The sequence below is a fragment of the Podarcis erhardii genome (genome assembly GCF_964252035.2).
Source record: "Podarcis erhardii genome assembly, chromosome: 1".
In the NCBI taxonomy this organism is placed as follows: Eukaryota; Metazoa; Chordata; class Lepidosauria; order Squamata; family Lacertidae; genus Podarcis; species Podarcis erhardii.
This window is the reverse complement of record NC_138497.1, coordinates 77,342,782-77,362,861: the sequence shown is the minus strand read 5'-3', so window position 1 is coordinate 77,362,861 and position 20,080 is coordinate 77,342,782. Positions and strand designations below refer to the sequence as shown.

General features: G+C 42.2%; 1 protein-coding gene across 1 annotated transcript in view; it reads left to right on the top strand.

Moving 5' to 3' along the window:
• MUC2 (mucin 2, oligomeric mucus/gel-forming) overlaps window positions 1-20,080 on the top strand; it is a 60,966-nt gene that overhangs the window by 24,063 nt on the left and 16,823 nt on the right. Inside the window, exons 28-38 of the mRNA XM_081843116.1 lie at window positions 352-555; window positions 789-824; window positions 1,397-2,056; window positions 3,628-4,583; window positions 4,644-4,806; window positions 8,181-8,609; window positions 10,621-11,067; window positions 13,196-14,483; window positions 14,514-15,310; window positions 17,851-18,248; window positions 19,163-19,337. Of these exons, the coding sequence (XP_081699242.1) occupies window positions 352-555; window positions 789-824; window positions 1,397-2,056; window positions 3,628-4,583; window positions 4,644-4,806; window positions 8,181-8,609; window positions 10,621-11,067; window positions 13,196-14,483; window positions 14,514-15,310; window positions 17,851-18,248; window positions 19,163-19,337 (5,553 nt within the window). The remainder of the gene's footprint in view (window positions 1-351; window positions 556-788; window positions 825-1,396; window positions 2,057-3,627; window positions 4,584-4,643; window positions 4,807-8,180; window positions 8,610-10,620; window positions 11,068-13,195; window positions 14,484-14,513; window positions 15,311-17,850; window positions 18,249-19,162; window positions 19,338-20,080) is intronic.

Below are 20,080 nucleotides of genomic sequence, written 5' to 3'. Positions count from 1 at the left end.
GAACCAGTTAAACTTTCCTTCGTGCTTGCTGCAAATATGAATGAGGCTTAAGTTCATGCATCTCACTTAACAGATTTATTCAACTTTCTAACACCTTGAGCCTAAGCACACTTACTTGGGAGTAGGTCCCATAAGTTTCAATGGACTTCCTTCTAAGCAGAAGCACATAAAAACATCTTTATAATATTCCAGATATCAGCAGCTTAGATAAACAGTGTTTACCTGCAGTTAACATTCCTATGGAATAACACAGTATTTCCACTCCGGGTTATTTCATTTACATTTTGATTGGCTGTTTTTTCATTATGCTTCAAGCAAAACAACTTAAACACACTGATTTCCTTCCTTTAGGTTGCTGCATATATGATGGTAAAGAATACGAAGAAGGAGAAATAATAATAAATGAGAGAAATGGATCTTTTTGTTTCGACATAAAATGCACATTCAATGGCACTTGGGTAGTTGAAGACATGAGACCCTGCAGTACAACTGCCCCTCCCACAACTACTCTTTCAACTACTCCTTCTCCCACCACCACCACTACTACTACCACAAGTAAGCTTGCAGCATTGTTAATAGTAATGTACATTGGTTAACTATCTTATTAGAGAAAATTGCACTTACATCAAGTTTGTTTTATACCTCCATGTATAGCTAAATGGCTTTAATGAAGGCTGATGCTCTCAACATGATATGAAACCTTCTCTATGTCAAATCTATAATCTTATCCAAAACTTGTAAGATTTCAAAGTAAGATTCTCATCATATTTTTCTCTCTCCTGTTTCAGCTCCCACTACAACCTCCACTACACTCTCTTCAACAAGTAAGTGTTGTTAAAGAAGTTGGGGATAAGCCCATAGTTCAGTGGTAGAATATGTGCTTTGCATGACTCAAGAATCAGGTTCAGTCCCTGGATCCATTTAACAACTAGGACAAAGATTTTTGTGTGAGGCCCAAAAGAGTCACTGCCAGCCAGGGCAGAAAATACTGGGTCAGATAAACAAATAGTATGACTCGATTAGGGCAAATTCATATGTCCCTATATAAGGCCACTGCTCTGATAGTGGTAGTAAAGTTGCCAATGCAAAAGAGAGGAACATGGTATAATAAAGTGATGCACACATAACTGTGATGGGCGTTCAAAAATAAGGAAAAAAATGGATTGGGATTTTGTGTACAAGACCTTGCGCACTGGAGTGGAGCAATCCCAGGATATAAAGATGCTTGCTTCTAGCTTGGGATGTTCTTTGTTGTGATCTGTAGGGGTGGGAGGGTAGATGGTTGCCCAGTGATCTGTTATTCCACCATGAAATGATGGTTTTAGATCATGAGATCATTCATGTGGACCCACTGCCAATGAAGCTCAGGAAAATGACTTTCAAATTTGTCTTGCAGCTCAGTGCTTAATGCTTGCCTGTGAATGGAGTAAATGGTATGATGTCAGTGTACCTGAAGAAGGACCAGAAGGTGGTGACTTTGAGACATATGACGCCATAAGAATTAAAGATGGAAGCAACTTTTGTCCATCAGCTCCGCAAAACATAGAGTGCAGGGCTAAAAATGCACCCAATGTGGATATTGCAGAATTGGGACAGAAAGTGGACTGTAACGTCACTTATGGACTCATTTGTAGAAACAAAGACCAAGATCAGAGTCTCTGGACCCTCTGCTATAATTATGAGATACGCGTCAACTGTTGTCAAATCATTCCTTGTGGTTCTATTATCATCACCACTACTCCCTCCACTACTACCACTACCACTACCACTACACCAACTACCACTACCCCTACGCCGTCTACCACCACAACAACTACCACTCCTACCACTACTTCCACGCCTCCCACCACTACTCCCTCCACTACTACCACTACCCCAACTACCACTACCCCTACGCCATCTACCACCACAACAACTACCTCTCCTACCACTACTTCCATGCCTCCCTCCACTACTACCACTACCCCTGCGCCAACTACCACTACCCCTACGCCATCTACCACCACAACTACCACTCCTACCACTACTTCCACGCCGTCTATCTCAACGCCAACAGGTAATACATTAAATGTTACTTTTTGACATTATTTTGAATGAGTGACCATTCATTCATAGAATAGTGAAATATATTGAATGCTAATGAATTATAATAATACAACTCTTTAAAAGGACATACATACTTTAAAAAATAATATAGGCTTGCCCACTTTCCCCCTCTGCTTTGCGAATATGGCAAGTCATTGACTGCAAAAACTCATGCCAGGAGAAACCAACAAGCCTCTAACGTGCTGCAACATTGGCACCAGTGCAGATGTTGCAGTACATGAGAACATTTTAAAGCAGCTACTTGGTTCTTCTCTTGTACGTGTTCTAGAAAGGCAAGCTTTGAAACCAGAAGCAATGATACAGTGGTGCCTTGGAACTTGAACGTAATCAGTTCCGGAAGACTGTTCAATTTCTGAAACGTTTGAGTTCTGAGGCACAGCTTCCGATTAGCCGACAGCTAGGTTTCTGCACAGCGGAAGCTGCGTCGGACGTTTGTGTTCCGAGAAATGTTCAAAAACTGGAGCACTATCTTCCAGGTTTTTGGCGTTCGGGAACCGAAACGTTTGAGAACGGAGCTGTTCAAGTTCTGAGGTACCACTGTACTATGGTTCACTTTGGAATGTTGTAGTAGTGATGAAGCACCTGGCCCCAATTTGCCAAGCAGTGTGATGTCACAGAAGCTGAATGGTGATGATGTCATAAACAGAGGGTTGCTTAAAAATAAGAGCCAGGGTTGTGAAAGGAAGAGAGCACAGTAAGGCAATGTGAGCAAAAGGAGTCTGAGTAAGAGGAGGGGTGGAGAAGGAGTTCCCTTTCACACTTCCCTTTGTCCCATGACTTCCTCCTATTGTCCCGAGTTTTCCAAACATGGGTCTGAAAGGCGTTTTTTGTTGTTGTCCCACTGCTTTTCCTGGGAAAACCTGCTGTTTACTGCTGAATCAGAGCAAACATCAATCTACAGAAAACCTGATTGATCGCTGTGCCGATTCAGCATAAACACCAGGTTTTCAGGGGAAAGAAGCAGGAGAAAAGAAAAGCATCTTGGACCGGTATCTGGAAATCTCTGGACATGCAGAAGTGTAGATGAGCCTTCAGAGGAAGCAGGGGGAGAGGCCAAGGAGGAGAATCATGGGTGCATAGGAATGCAGGGAAAGGAGATAAGGACACCAGAAGGACTTTGATTCTGGAGGTCTGTGACTGTCTTCTGGTCACAAATGAGGCCTTAAAGCATCTGGTCAAAAAATAACAATAGGTTTTTCCAAACAAATTTCTGTAAATTTCCGAATCAAGTGGCAGGATAAGATAGCAAAATAAAAAAGATTAATTTGGTTTGGTTCTAAGGAAATCAATTATATTACTGAGCAAGTGTTTTAATAAGCTGTGAGATTATTAATGCTGTTGTTAACAAGAAACACATAGTTTATTTTAGCTTTGTACATTAAAAAATGTTTCTAAAAATTTCAGCTTTGTATTTATTATGACAGTGTTTGCACAACTGGAGCAACAGTTTCCTGCTGTATCACTTTCAAAATAATCTGGGCAATCGCTGAGTTATTTCTCTCTATTGTTGTTTTACTGCAGCTTGTACCTCCATTGTAGTATGTTCATGGTCGGACTGGATTGACGTCAGCTTCCCACAATATGGCCCACAGTATGGTGACTATGAAACCTATGACAACATCAGGGCAGCTGGCATAGAGATCTGTACAAGGCCAGAAAACATATCATGCAGAGCAGTGAAATTTCCTAATTACTCCTTCAAGGAATTGGGGCAAAAAGTGGAATGTGATGTTTCGACTGGACTTATTTGTCACAATAAAGATCAGACTCCTGGGCCTGTGTACCCTGTAGATATGTGTCTCAACTATGAGATCCGTGTATATTGCTGCAAGGATGAATGCATATCTGGACCTCCAACCACAACTCCTACCATAACTCCTACCACAACTACACCAACTACCACTTCTACCACTACCTCTACTCCATTAACCACCACCACAATTCCTACTACTACTTCCACACCATCAACCACGACACCACCAACTACTACTACCACCATTCCAACACCACCTTGGGATACCCTTACCACTACACCAACTACCCCTCGTACCACAACATCCACTACTATACCAACCCCCGCTCCTACCACTACTTCTACTCCATCTACCACCACCACAACTCCTACTACTACTTCCACACCATCAACCACCACTCCTACTACTACTTCTACTCCATCTACCACCACCACAACTCCTACTACTACTTCCACACCATCAACCACCACTCCTACTACTACTTCTACTCCATCTACCACCACCACAACTCCTACTACTACTTCCACACCATCAACCACCACTCCTACTACTACTTCTACTCCACCTACCACCACCACAACTCCTACTACTACTTCCACACCATCAACCACAACACCACCAACTACTACTACTACCATTCCAACACCACCTTGGGATACCCTTACCACTACACCAACTACCACTTCCACCACTACCACTTCTACCACTACCTCAGCACTTACCACTACACCAACTACCACTCATACCACCACGACATCCACCCCCACACCACCTATTGACACCTCTACCCCCACACCACCTACTACTACGCCAACTACCACTGCTACTACTACCTCCACTGCACCTACAACTACACCAACTACCACTCCAACCACTACATCTACAGCAACAACCACTACGCCAACCACCACTCCAACCACCACCACTACTACAGGATCCACTTCAGGTAATGAATTTTTATTTCATGATTCTGCTTTGCTTGAATGAACTAATCACTCATGGATCAGTTAAATACATTGAATGCTTAAATCGCACAGTATGTTTCTTAAACCAGTTTTACATTACTAAACCTCATTAATATGCATACTTGAATAGTGGTAGAACTTTTGTTACGCATTTTTTTACTTATTTTGTTTTTATTCCTAATTTTCCCTGCATTGACTGCTAAAATCAACCTGATAACGTTTTTGTTTATTTTAGGAATTATTAATTATTTAAAATATTGCTTTGACTAAAGGCCTTTTCCATATTTAATTCCTTGTTCAAGTGAGTGGGTCTCACCTTTCTGTGGCATACTTGCATACATGTATGCAGTCCTTCAAGAATGGTGATGATCGCCTTTAATTATAGCTGCTGCACTCACCAAAGCTGTTTCTGGTCCTGACTGTTTTCGCCTGGGTCAGGCATTGTGTTTGTCATTGTGAACATTTACCCTCAGAAGATCAGAAATTCTCAGGGGTGCATGGAATTTTATCTGTTTGCTTATTTATTTATAATATTTCGTTGCCACCATTCTCCATGAGATCACAGGGCAGATTACAACAATAGAATATAAAATTCTAAAAAAATATATAAGTTACAATGACAAAACCAATAAAATCATTCCAAGTGAGCCATAACTTTGTAAATTCAGCAAAGGAGGTGGGTCTTAGAAAACAAAATAGCTTAACTTTCAAATGCTGCAGTAAAAGAATGCATATTTAGCGTACATTGAAAGCTGTGCAGTAAAGATTGCAGTAAAGATGTACCTCTGTAGGGAGGGAATTCCACAATTTTCTGTAAGTTAGCTTAAGATAATAATAATAATAATAATAATAATAATAATAATAATAATAATACCCTGCTGGATCAGGCCAATGGCCCATCTGTTCCAGCATTCTGTTCTCACAATGGCCAACCAGATGCCTATGGGAAACCTGAAACAGCCTTGGCCCAGTATACCTGAAGAAGCATCTCCACTCCCATCATTCAGCCCGGACACTAAGGTCCTCCTCTGAGGGTCTTCTGCTGGTTCCTTCACTGTGGGAAGCAGAGTTACAGGGAACTAGGCAGAGGCCATCTCTGTAGTGGTGCCCTCCCTGTGGAAAACCCTCCCTTCAGATGTCAAGGGAATAAACAACTATCTGACTTTTAGAAAACATCTGAAGGCAGCCCTGTATCAGGAAGTTTTTAATGTTTGATGCTTTAGTATGTTTCGATATGTGCTGTGGCTGGGGAAACCCAGCCAGATGGGTGGGGTATAAATAACATTGTTGTTATTGTTAAGATTCCTATTGCATAAATTTTAACATCAAGTCTCAAGGAATGAAGGCAGAATAGTTTATCTTAACCTTCTATCACATGTGGGAATTTGATTTATAAGAATACAATTTAGTTAGGAACTGGTGGATGATTTTGACACTTTTGTCTTTTTTCCCCTCCGCTTTTCTTCCACCGTAACCCTTGCCGATTACAACAGGCACCACACGTAAGTACAAAAGCAAGATGGTCTATAAGTTAAGGCATTTGTTTGTTTGTTTGCTTGCTTTTTAAAAAATGAAGTCAGAAAATACAAGGTTACAAAAATATAATGATGGCTCATTTTACAAGGATGAGGCTACAGGAAGTGTCAGCTGACTAAGCTAGAGGGAATTAATCTTCTACTGTATCTTGCATATTTATATTGATGAGATTCTGAGAAAAGTGAGCATGTGCCACTTCTAGCTCTTTAAGCTAGGAAAAAGTAGTCCCTTTTTACAGTGTGAAGTATCTTGAGAATACACCTCTTCACTCAGTGAAAGTATCCAGTGTATGCCCCTGTTCATCTGTTGATGAACAATTTTTGGGGGGAGATTTTTCTTTTTCTCAACTCCCCAGAACAGGAAAGGGCACTTTGCACAATTTTCATTAAATGGCCTGTACCATGGGTTTTTGGTGGCCCAGTTCCACCTCCCACCACCATCCCCAATGCTCAAGAGCAATACTAGCTCTAGGGCAACACAGAGGTTGCAAAGTGGTGGACAGACTGCCAGTTTAATAGCTGCATTTTCCTGTTACAGTAACAGCAGCAGCAGAAAAAAACCCTTAAGGAAAAGAAATTGTTCTGCTGTTGCTAATGGGGAGCTCCACCCTTCAAGGAATTGCTGGAGAATTTCTCCTTTCACTGGAAGAATTTGGTGAAAAATCCATCAATTTCTTTGATCACAAACAGGATGGCGAATTTCAATATGCCCTTCTTGTATGAAGGGCTCCTAGTGACCTACACAAGTTCATGCCATAAGAAACCCAACTATCTCCTAAGCTTCTGCAATGTTGGTATGGGCATCTTTGACGATGTTACAATTCATGAGGACATGTTAAAGCAGCCTTATTTGCATGTTTCAAGCTCAGAAAGTTCATTTGTTTGAGAATTTTTGTCTTAGTTTCTCAACCAGCAGAATGGGAAAGCTTGCTTTACAAAATGGTTTAGCTGGCCAATTGAAGCTGTTTCCTGGGGTGTGGCCGCTGTCACATGCTGACAGCTTCTAAGAGCCACAGGTGAGAGGAGAGTGCAGAGTGGGGACCAGAGGTGGGCAGACTATCCCAGAAAGAGCATGATGTGTTCCCCACCACAGGCACTACCCCTCCCCTAACACCCCATATACCCCGATGGGTCTCAAACCCTTGGTGAGTTAGAGACTTTCCCCTGCATGTAAAGAGAGGCTCCAGCAGATTGATCAGACGAGACCAATAGTGGATCCAGTAGTCAAGAAGGCGGTCTTTGCATGTGCTGTAGAGGGAAATGAGGGGCAGATGGGACTCGTCAACCTGGGAAGCTAGCCTATTTTGGAGAAGGAAAACTCTGATCCTAAACCTCCACTGCCTTGTGGGATATCTTCGGGACAAGAAAAGGCTAAGGAGTAAACCCTACATAAATGTGGAGTGGAGTCCCTAGGATGGTGCCTTGTATGCCTCCTTCCGGCAACTCTTCTAGTCAAGTTTGTGTCAAAATATTGATCTACTTTCCTTTGGACCACATCAGCGAGGCCCAGAGGGGGATCTTGTCATCTGGGACCTCCATATACTGTCCAGGCTTGTTCCCAAGGAGGTCAGTTTGGTGCTGCTAACACAGTGATTTGACTTCACTCCCAGAGGCACACTTCATTGTGTGGACAAGTGTTTTAAGAAAACACTTTAATAAAATCAATGCTGGTGCAACAACAAGCACTCAGCTTATTTCAGATTTGTATTTATTATGACAGTGTTTGCACATCTGGAGCAACTTGTTTCCTACTATATATCACTTTCAGAATAATCTGGGCAATCACTGAGCTATTTCTATCTGTTGTTGTTTTACTGCAGCTTGTATCCCCACTGAAGAATGCGAGTGGTCCGACTGGATTGATGTCAGTTTCCCACAATATGGCCCACAGTATGGTGACTATGAAACCTATGACAACATCAGGGCAGCCGGCATAGCGATCTGTGCAAAGCCAGAAAACATATCATGCAGAGCAGTGAAATTTCCTAATTACTCCTTCAAGAAATTGGGGCAAAAAGTGGAATGTGATGTTTCGACTGGACTTATTTGTCACAATAAAGATCAGACTCCTGGGCCTCTGTACCCTGTAGATATGTGTCTCAACTATGAGATCAGTGTATGCTGCAAGATTGATTGCGGATCTACACCATCAACCACAACTACACCAACTACTACCACCACCACAAGTACAACTACTACCACAACTCCAACTACCACTTCACCAACTACAACTATCTCTACAACTACAGGTAGTGAATGTATTATTGCTTCCTGATATTGCTTTGTAGGAATGAACAAATTACTCATAAAATTGAGAAAAATACTGAATGCATTATGAGAGCATGTTTGCATCAGCACATCTAATCATGTTTCTTTTTTCATTTTACTTGATTCTTGAAGGTACGAGTGTTGCCTCTTTCACATAAATACTCACTTTCTGTTCTTAGGATTGTGGCCTGACTTTCTGCTATCCCTCTATCCTATGTTTACAGAGAATGTGCAGGTGTAACTTTAATGTAGAATGTATTGGGCAGAATATACATATAATAGGATTATGAAGTAGCCAGGGTTGTATGAAAGGTCAGAGCAGCTTCCATCAGAAAAGTAAATTCTCCTTAAAAATAAATGATTGGAGTGGGAAGGGAAAAGACTCCAATAATCTAGAAAAATATAATAGTTAGATGTGTGGAACATCATAAAGTATTTGTTGTTTCTCTAATTGCAGGTCTAGCATTGCAGGCATTGTGAAATTCCCTGCTTTGGGCATCACAGTGGGGAGGTGAAGGCAGGAAATGGTTTCTACTTGGCATGGCACAGGGATGAAGAATCTGTGGTCTGCTGGACTACAATTACCATCACCCAGGGCTGATTGGATGTGTAGTCCAACATCTTCAAGAGCCACAGGTTCCCCATTTCTGGCATAGCAAGACTTTTTGAATTGTTATGGTTAGGGAATTTGAGCTCTACTTCAGACAGCAAAATGTCTTGGTTTGCCTGAACTGTAGGAATCTTAGCACTTCTTTAATTGGAAACTTGGAATAAGCCATCATGTTGTTGCAAATATTTCACAAGCTTTTTCATCTGAAATGAGCATGCATTAACTACTATCTTTTCTGCCTTCCTTTGCTGTGCATTCAACAACCACAACCACAGCAAGCACTACAAGTAGCTTCTCCACAGAAACAGAGATATGTTTTTGCTTTTTAAGGGGAAAGGGTCAGGACTGCCTGGGAGTGGGCCTCAGCTAACAGAATGGCTGGGGCAAGTTTCACCGGGGTGTGTGTGTGTGTGTGTGTGTGTGTGTGTATTGGGACACCTGATCTCAGTGATCACAGGCAGGAGGAGGAGTCACACTAAGACCAGACCATGTCATTACTGAGGAGGCAGGCTTAGTCGTTGTTTCAGGACTATCCCAGCCTCCATGTCTGGTCCTGACCAGAAGGATACTGGAATCAGCAAGGGAAACCCAAATGACCTGAAAGTGTTGCTGTGCATTGCCATCCACAACCTGATTTTGGTGTAGGATTTGACCTGGCATGTGTGACAGAGACTTGCTTGGATGAAGCACATGGGCCTGTCCTTGCTGCTGCTTGTCCACCAGGTTTCTCTTACGCACAGCAACCCAGGTCATGTGGGCAGGGAGGGAGGGTTGCAGTGATTTTTAGAAGTCATTAGTTTGCACCAGGCGTCCTATTGAGAAAACCCAGTTTTCTGAGTGCATGTTCTGGAAGTCGGGCAATAGGGGCAGTACAGGATTCCTTTTGGTGTACCGACCTCCCTGCTGCACCAAGGATTCCCTGCCTGAGCTGCTTCAGGTCATGACAGATGTGCTCCTGGAGACACCTAGTTTGGTTGTCCTGGGGGATGTTAACATCCATGCCGACACGAACTTACAAGGGGCTGCTCGGGACTTTGTGGAAAGCATGGCTTCATGAAAGTCTAAAAAGATGAAAATTTGCTCAAAAGGCATTTGCCAAACTAATATCAACATCAACAATCCATTTTGGTCAGCTTGTACATGGATCAAAATGCTGATGAATTTGTGTGAACAGCTCCGAAATCTGTAAGCGCTGTCAGTTTAAGGCTCAAAAGGTTAAGCTTTTAATACCTGAAATAAGAGTTCTTTGGCTTGGAGAGATTAGAACTCATCTTCGTGACCTTGTCCTTTCTTTAACTTCCGATGAGCAAATACGTACCTGTGTTATATAATACACACATTTACATGCTTTCTAAATGTGCTTTTTAATATATATATTGCAGAGTGTGTCATATGTGATTGGTCTTCTTGGATTGATACGGATTCCCCAAATGGTGACAAGGATGGTGGTGACAATGAAACTTATGAGAAAATCAGAGAACATGGTATAGACATCTGCTCTCAGCCATCCAACATTTCATGCAGAGCAAAAGATTTCCCTGGCACTTCACTTGAGGAATTGGGACAAAAATTGGTATGTGACGCTTCTGTAGGACTCATCTGTAAAAACACTGACCAAGTCCCAGGTGTGGGTGTGGCCCCAGCTTGTCTCGATTACGAAATTAGTGTTTATTGCTGCAGAGACTGTTCTACCACCACAGCCTTGACTACAACCACCACTCCCTACACTGGAAGTACAAGTAAAACTACGACAGTCACAACAACAGAAACAGGAACAACAACAACAATACCTTGCACAACTGATGAAACAGAACCATGGTCCACTTCAGGTCAGTACAAAACAAACTGTTTGGTACAAAACAATAATATGGTCCAAAGGTGAAGTCTGCAGTTGCCTTCTGGAAACCACATTTACCGGCTTTGGTGTTGCAATTTCTTTCCACTTTTTAAAAATGTGTTGGGATATTGCTAGGAAATGCTTTAAGATGCACATGTTCTCTGAAATGATAATGCTGGCGTACTGTTCCAGGTAATCATTGGTGTGGATATAAATCTGAATTTAATCATAGCTCCCCAAAAGTTTCATCTACAACTGTTGCTCAGATAATGCATAGCTTTAATAATAGGCATCCTTTTAGCTCCATTATTGTCTCTCATTATGGAACTTCAATTAATGTGTGTCTAAAAATGAAAATTCGGTTGAGAAGCAATTCCCATGTGCTGTCGCTGACATTGATGCAGGAGCAAAGCTAGGTGCACATCTGCATCCACAAAATGCAGCGGGCTGGCTAAATATTTTCATTGGGGTATCCAACTCGATTCAGGGCCCACTGGTTGTTGCAAATGTTCTTTGTGTACAAACTAGAGCTGGAGAGAAACTAGTGGGGCATCTTGTTGTACAAGGCAGCTTTATAATAATGAAAAATAAATGCATAAACAAACAGACAAACAGTTAGATGGCTCTTTGAAGACTTGCTGCAGCCCTTTTTTTAGCATAGCAAGCATAAAAGCACACTGCCATTTAATAAAATCAGGAGCTTGCTGCTTGAAGCAAATAGCAACACCAGTAGTTACTTTCTAGACCAGTGCCAGCTGATGACGTTTTGCAGCCATTTAGCAAAATCCAGCTGCACCGCAAAGCTTAAAAATACAGTGGTGCCCCGCAAGCCGAATGCCTCGCAAGACGAAAAACTCGCTAGAAGAAAGAGTTTTCTGTTTTTGAGGTGCTTCGCAAGACGAATTTCCCTATGGGCTTGCTTCGCAAGACGAAAACATCTTGCCGCTAAGCCGCTAAGCCGCTAATAGCCGTGCTTCGCAAGACGAAAAAATTCGCTAGACGAAAAAACTCGCAGAACGAATTAATTTCATCTTGCGAGGCACCACTGTAATAAAAATAGTGTTGCTACACCATGCCGCTCAGTGTAGACAATGCTGAGCTAGATGGAACAATGGATGGTTTGGCTCAATGTAATCCAGAACCCCATGTTCCAATTCCTGTGGTGATCTATTCCTCCCTCCCTTATTGTGATGCCTGAAGGTCACTTCATCCTGCTGGATAGTAGGGCAAGTCTTGCTTTGGTCAGTGACTTTAAGTTATTTTTAAACGATCATTTGGGATGTATAACACAAAGCTGTTCAGCCAATTGCATTGAGAGCAGCGTAACTTCAAATTTGTGACCCAACTAATTTTATAACACAATCCTATGCATTCTCCTGCTGTGTTCCATTAGGCTTACTCCCACTTAAAAATTTTGTAACCCACTCTGTGAGCCTTTTTGGTTAAATGAGAGGGTATAGTGCTGTAAATAAAGAACAGAGAAAATGTCCATCGGATATCAGTCTTGTTCAATTAACTGTCTGGTTTTAAAGCTGCAGTCCTGTGCACAGTTAACCATGAAGTAAGTCCCGCTGAACACAGTAGGGCTTACTCCTGAGCCCAAATATCACATGGTGTTAGCATTCCAATCCTCCGTTGCTGGATGTGTGATTGCTGTATCACATGTCTGTGTTTACTTGGAAAAGTGTGAGAACGGAAGCTAGTCTTACCACTTCCGTTTTGTACTGTACTTTCGTACTTCTTTGCTCTCTCTCTGAGAGAAGATGTGAGAGGACACCATGGTTGCTTTGTCCTGTATATATTGCTTAATAAATTACTTAGAATGCTCCACTCATGCTCCACAATTGTTTCTGCTATACTCTGCTGATAGAGTGTGCACATGTCTTTAGATGTCTTTAGCAACAGTTTTGAAGAAAACCATTTACAATCTTTAGAAAATATATGTCTGTGTAATAACAGATTTATTCATTTATTTTTAGAAAAAAGTTGTAGCTTGATTAAACAGGGCACAATTGCAGTTGAATAAAAGGGTTTTAATCACTTAACTCAATCAATGGATACACTAAAGAGCAAAATAGCAACCCTTACTCTAATCACTGCTTTTTATCCCTGCTTTACAGAACCGTCCACTGCTGTTACCACCACCAAGATCTCAACTACCACGGAGACCACAACCACATCAACAACACCAACAACTACCACTTCCACCCCAACTCCAAGTACAACTACACCCATATCAACCACCACCAGCACTGAAACCCCTACAGTAACCACCACAACCACAACTACTACTCCCACTCCGAGTACAACTACTACAACACCAACACCACCAACCACCACTACTACTCCCACTCCGAGTACAACAACACCGACACCACCAACCACCACCACCACTGAACCAACTACAACAACCACAACTACCACTACTACTCCCACTCCAAGTACAACAACAACAACAACAACACCAACACCACCAACCACCACTACTACTCCCACTCCGAGTACAACAACACCGACACCACCAACCACCACCACCACTGAACCAACTACAACAACCACAACTACCACTGCTACTCCCACTCCGAGTACAACAACAACAACACCGACACCACCAACCACCACTACTACTCCCACTCCGAGTACAACTACAACAACACGGACACCACCAACCACCACCACCAGCACTGAAACCCTGACAGTAACAACCACAACTACCACTACTACTCCCACTCCGAGTACAACTACTACAACACCGACACCACCAACCACCACCACCACTGAACCAACTACAACAACCACAACTACCACTACTACTCCCACTCCGAGTACAACTACGACAACACCGACACCACCAACCACCACCACCACTGAACCAACTACAACAACCACAACTACCACTACTACTCCCACTCCGAGTACAACTACGACAACACCGACACCACCAACCACCACCACCACTGAACCAACTACAACAACCACAACTACCACTACTACTCCCACTCCGAGTACAACTACGACAACACCGACACCACCAACCACCACCACCACTGAACCAACTACAACAACCACAACTACCACTACTACTCCCACTCCGAGTACAACTACAACAACACCGACACCACCAACCACCACCACCAGCACTGAAACCCCGACAGTAACAACCACAACTACCACTACTACTCCCACTCCGAGTACAACAACAACAACACCGACACCACCAACCACCACCACCACTGAATCAACTACAACCACCACCACTACTACTCCCACTCCAAGTACAACTACAACAACACCGACACCACCAACCACCACCACCAGCACTGAAACCCCGACAGTAACAACCACAACTACCACTACTACTCCCACTCCGAGTACAACAACAACAACACCGACACCACCAACCACCACCACCACTGAATCAACTACAACCACCACCACTACTACTCCCACTCCAAGTACAACTACAACAACACCGACACCACCAACCACCACCACCAGCACTGAAACCCCGACAGTAACAACCACAACTACCACTACTACTCCCACTCCGAGTACAACTACTACAACACCGACACCACCAACCACCAGCACCACTGAACCAACTACAACAACCACAACTACCACTACTACTCCCACTCCGAGTACAACTACAACAACACCGACACCACCAACCACCACCACCACCAGCACTGAAACCCCAACAGTAACAACCACAACTACCACTACTACTCCCACTCCGAGTACAACAACAACAACACCGACACCACCAACCACCACCACCACTGAACCAACTACAACTACAACAACCACAACTACCACTACTACTCCCACTCCGAGTACAACTACAACAACACTGACACCACCAACCACCACCACCAGCACTGAAACCCCGACAGTAACAACCACAACTACCACTACTACTCCCACCCCAAGTACAACTACAACAACACCAACACCAGCAACCACCACCACCACTGAACCAACTACAACAACCACAACTACCACTACTACTCCCACCCCGAGTACAACTACAACAACACCAACACCACCAACCACCACCACCACTGAACCAACTACAACAACCACAACTACCACTACTACTCCCACTCCGAGTACAACTACAACAACACCGACACCCCCCACAACAACCACATCACCAACTACTGGCCCAACATCTTCAACTACACCTACAACCCCCTGCACCTGTGTAATGGGTGAAGATACATTTTTCGAAGGTAAATATCTTAGGTTTGATCCAATAAGTTACACTGATACAAATGAAAAGTCCCATTTAATGTTAAATTTCCATTTATTATTATTTTTATATTATTTTGGTCCCGAAGATGATAAAAATGTTGTTGCTGTTGTTGTTGCTTGTTTCCTTTCAGAAATGTTATAGAATAATATAGGAAACAGTTATTTTAAAAACTAATGTTTAATTAAGGTGATCTAGGAAATCTGTTCTACACCCCCAAACTCCAGAGAAAGTATTAGATATCTGTTATCCCACCCTGCATTGCTAAGGCATTCCCAAGAATATCTAACACAAAGGAGACAGTGTGTGAAATAACAGGTATTTTAAAGGCAAACTGTGGTTCAAAGTGAATGAGGTATCAATACAAACGGGAAATACATCTGATAAAGCCAGCTGTATAAGTAAGGCTTACACCCATAGTGCTGGTTCCTAATATTGACAGATAGCAAGGAGATGAATGTTAGTAGGCCACTGTAGTCCATGTTCTGGTAACTTCCAGATTGCATTGTTGCAATGCACTGTATGTGGGCATACAGTACATTGAAGATAACTTGAAGATAGCTTGGAAATTTCAGTTGGTTCAATATGCACTGTTTAGATCAGTGTTTCCCAGCCTTGGGCCTCCAGCTGTTTTTGAACTACAATTCCCATCATCCCTGACCACTGGTCTTGCTAGCTAGGGATGATGGGAGTTGTAGGCCAAAAACATCTGGAGGCCCTAGGTTGGGAAACACTGGTTTAGATTACTGGCCGGGGTTCCATTTAGCTCACATACAAACTTTGCATGGGTTATCAATTCATTTCCAGGCCCAATTTGTGTTTAAAGGCCTAAATGACTCAGCCCCTGAATATCTGAAAGACCACCTCTTTCCCCACAGACCCTCTCAGGTGTGGGGGCCCTCTTGGTAGTTCTGCCGGTCAGTGCTGATCAGTTCTGACAATGAGCCTAGCTCACAAAGAAGCAAACAGGAGCTCATTTTAAGCCACCAATTGCTCCATTGTAGTCTGTACCTTCCCTACCCTGAGGTCAAATATGGCGTCTGTTGTGGAGCAGGTGAGGGTAGTTTGTAGGGAACAGCCTCAAGGATTAAATATGGGATCTGTGCTTAGGCTCAAGGGTTAGAGGTTCTCCACTGTTGGTTTATATAATAAGGTGTTGGTTTTGAAGATGGTTCCAGCACTGACGGGGGGGGGGGGACTCTGGTAGGATAAGTTATGCATATGCTTTGAATTATAGAACAAGAAAATGGTTATTATGTGGTTCTCCAAGACCCCCAGCAATTTCCAACTGATCTCTAGGGGGAAAGCATGAGGATCTCTGAGTTAATGCATTGCTGAACGCTACAATTTCAAAACATCAGATGTGGAGATCAGAAAACTTTCCAGTGTAAATTTAAAGCGTGTGCGCTCTCTCTCTCTCTCTCTCGCTCTCTCACACACACACAATACATCAGCAGTCATGGGTGAGGGGGGAAAGCTTGAAAATATAAGAAAACAAATGCAATATCAACACTGATTTGCCTTTATTTGGGGGAAGTGTTCTGTTTTAAACCAGTCTTTTGTTGAAAGCTGTGGGACAAAATAATCGCTTTGGGGTTCAATAGGAAAGATCAAAGCAGATTCCCAATTAGTCAGACATTTAATTCATAACTGCATCACCAGACAGAGTCCAAAAGAGACTCTGAGACCATATCCATTAACACACTTCCTATTTAGCAAAAACTGTGTCACTGTGGCTGTTTATTCTTTAGCCAACCACTTTCTGCCACCTTCTCTCACCCCTAGTACCCAACCCTCTCTTCATCTCTTAAAAACACTAATTCAGCCCAAGATTTTTGGTGGTTTTTTTCCTGTGTGCCAAGGCCTCCTTGCATCTTATCTGTTAGTTGTTTTTCACTCTAACTGGTTCTTACTAGTTTTGTGGCCAGGTTGTAACCTTGAGTACATGAAGCTGGAATTCCTGATAAAGGATTTGCAGAATTTCTACCTGGTAATGGATTTGGTAGAGTTTCAGTGAAGACCCAGTGAAATTCATCACCATTCCAGTGAATTTGGGCACAGAGAGCAGTCTAGTCTTTTTTTGGCTTAGATGTTTCACCTTGGCAAAGAGGAAGCTTTTTTTGTTTGTTTTGTTTTTATGCTGCTCACATTTTTGCGTGGTGTTCCTCTATTGTATTTTCATTGATTGGAATAATAATAATAATAATAATAATAATAATAATAATAATAATGATGTTCCTGGCTGCGTTGAATGGCTCCATTTAGAGAGCAAAGTGTGGCTTATACATTTTATTGTCAATAAAATAAAGAAATCATGGAATCTGCTGAGTAACCAGATTTTCAGCAGGAATGTAGCCCTGGAATTCAATTTTTCAATTCAGAAATTCAATTTTACAGTTGCCTTCATCATCCCTCATCTGAAGCAATTTGAGAAGGTATAACTGAACAGAAACCAGCCCAGCCATTGTTTCTTTGCTTTGGTTCAGTTATTTATGTTAACCTCTATTTCTCAAAATCTAGGTGATGTAATAGAAGTGGGAATGCACAGAGGCGTGTGCTATCAGGCCAACTGCTCCTGGGGCTGTGAAGTAGTTTACAAGTATTGGGATTGTCTCACCACTACAACACTGCCAACGACGACTACAACCACAACAGAGCCAACCACAACTACAACCACAACAGAGCCAACAACGACTACAACAGAGCCAACCACAACCACAACAGCACCAACCACAACTACAACCGTAACAGAGCCAACCACAACTACAACCACAACAGAGCCAACCACAACAACTATATCTATAAAAACAGAAACTCCTACTAGTACAACTCCAAGTCCTAGTCCACAGAAATCCACACCCACACCCGGACCAACACCCACACCTGCACCATGTCCATTCGAGAATGGGACTATTCTAGTAAGTATTCTTTAATGCATTGTAAATTAATACAGGAACATCTTCTTGAATTATTTTGAGTAGTTTTCTTGATCATCCCTTTTCAAAACTCAAACTGCTCTCTTAACATTTTCAAATGAAAAAAGTTGCTGAAAGTGTTACTGAAAGGGAAGCTACCATCAGTATGTGTTCAATGAGTTTCCTATTCGGAAGTTAATTTCATATATTTCCTTTCTCTTGAAAAGGGTGAGTTACCACTGTTACTTGCTGTTGTCCAAACTATAAATTCAAAGAGAAATAATACCAATGTTAGTTATCTGTTCATATAAAAGAAAAAAGACAAAATAATTTCTGATGACTGTTGAGTTATAAAGAAAATAAATGTGGATTTTATCCACATTTGGTAGGCTTGTCATGTAATATGTTGGAAAAGTAAAGCAATATCACTACTTGTAGTCTTCATTTGGACCTGTCAGGCTAGAGCAGAACATTGGCAACTGGCTTTTACACATACAGGTTAGAAGGTTTACCTTGGCTGTTTCTTGCATCTTGTGATCTGGTGCTAACCTCAGAGAAAGCAATTTGATTTGGTCCTATTTGGGGTCTTACCCCAAATCGTATGCAAAGCCCTAGTGTTAAATATTGTACTTTTATTTTTTTACACTTTTACATTTAAAACACAAATAGAGCCACGAGCGTGCACAAAAATGTTCAGTGTGCACTTAAAACCATACAAGACACCACTGAATATAATCTTCAGTCCTGCAGTTGAATTGAATGAAACTGCAGTTGAATTGAATGAAACTGCAAGGGCATACGTTGACTAGGAAACGGTTGGTTACTCTTCTGATCCCTTAATATATACAGTATATTTGGATATGAATGTTGTTCTATTTAAACTGTCATTTATTTTCTCACTGTCTTCTCAAATACAGCCTGGAGAATCTATGTGGATTTGTGACTGTGTCCAGGCCTTTTGCATTTCAAACGAGGAGTGGATTTTAAAACCCATAAAGTGTGAACCACCACCTGAGCCCACATGTTCCAATGGGCTTGCTCCTGTTCGTGTGATGGATGAGAATAACTGCTGCTGGCACTGGGAATGTGACTGTGAGTTTGTATTGAAAACCTGTTAGGTGTTCTCTCAATGGATCCATATGCACAGGGGGAAAGGTGTAGTTTAGGGCTGCCATATTTCAAATTTGTTGAGCTTTTTCAAGTAAAAACTGCAATAATTTTTGAGCTTTGGAGCTTTCTTAGGCATTTTTGGCACAATTTAGCCCCTGTTGCCAGTTTTCCAGGACATTTGCCTGATTACTGAAAATAATCCAAGATGCCATTTTCAGAGGTGAATTCTAGGATGTGTCCTGGAAATTAAGGATGTATGACAGTATAAGTGTATCATATAACTTTTTGTTTCCCCTTTGAATACCTGTATCAGTGTAGAGCTGCAATTAGATATTTTGTGTCTTTCGTATGTTTGAACATAGAGTGAGGGAGTTTCTACTCATGGCTCTCCCTCTGAACCCTTTTCGGTGCAAGGATTGAAAGGAGCCTGCAAACATATGCAAGAAATGCTCTTCCCTTATCACACACAGTAACAAAATAATCAATGTGAGGCATGGCTTCCAGGTCTAAAAAGACAGCTTCCAGAAAAGCTTGAAGATTTGTATCTTATTTTTAGAATTTCACTTTTAAGTAGGTCCTGCACAAGGGGTTTGCGCTGCCACCCACCCCCATTCTCCTCAATGTGCCACCCTGCTCCCATCCTCCTCTTAGTGGCAGTAGCAGTGCCAGTGGTGTTAAAGAAAAAATATGTTTTGTGTTACAGTAAGTGAGGATGAGGCGCAAGA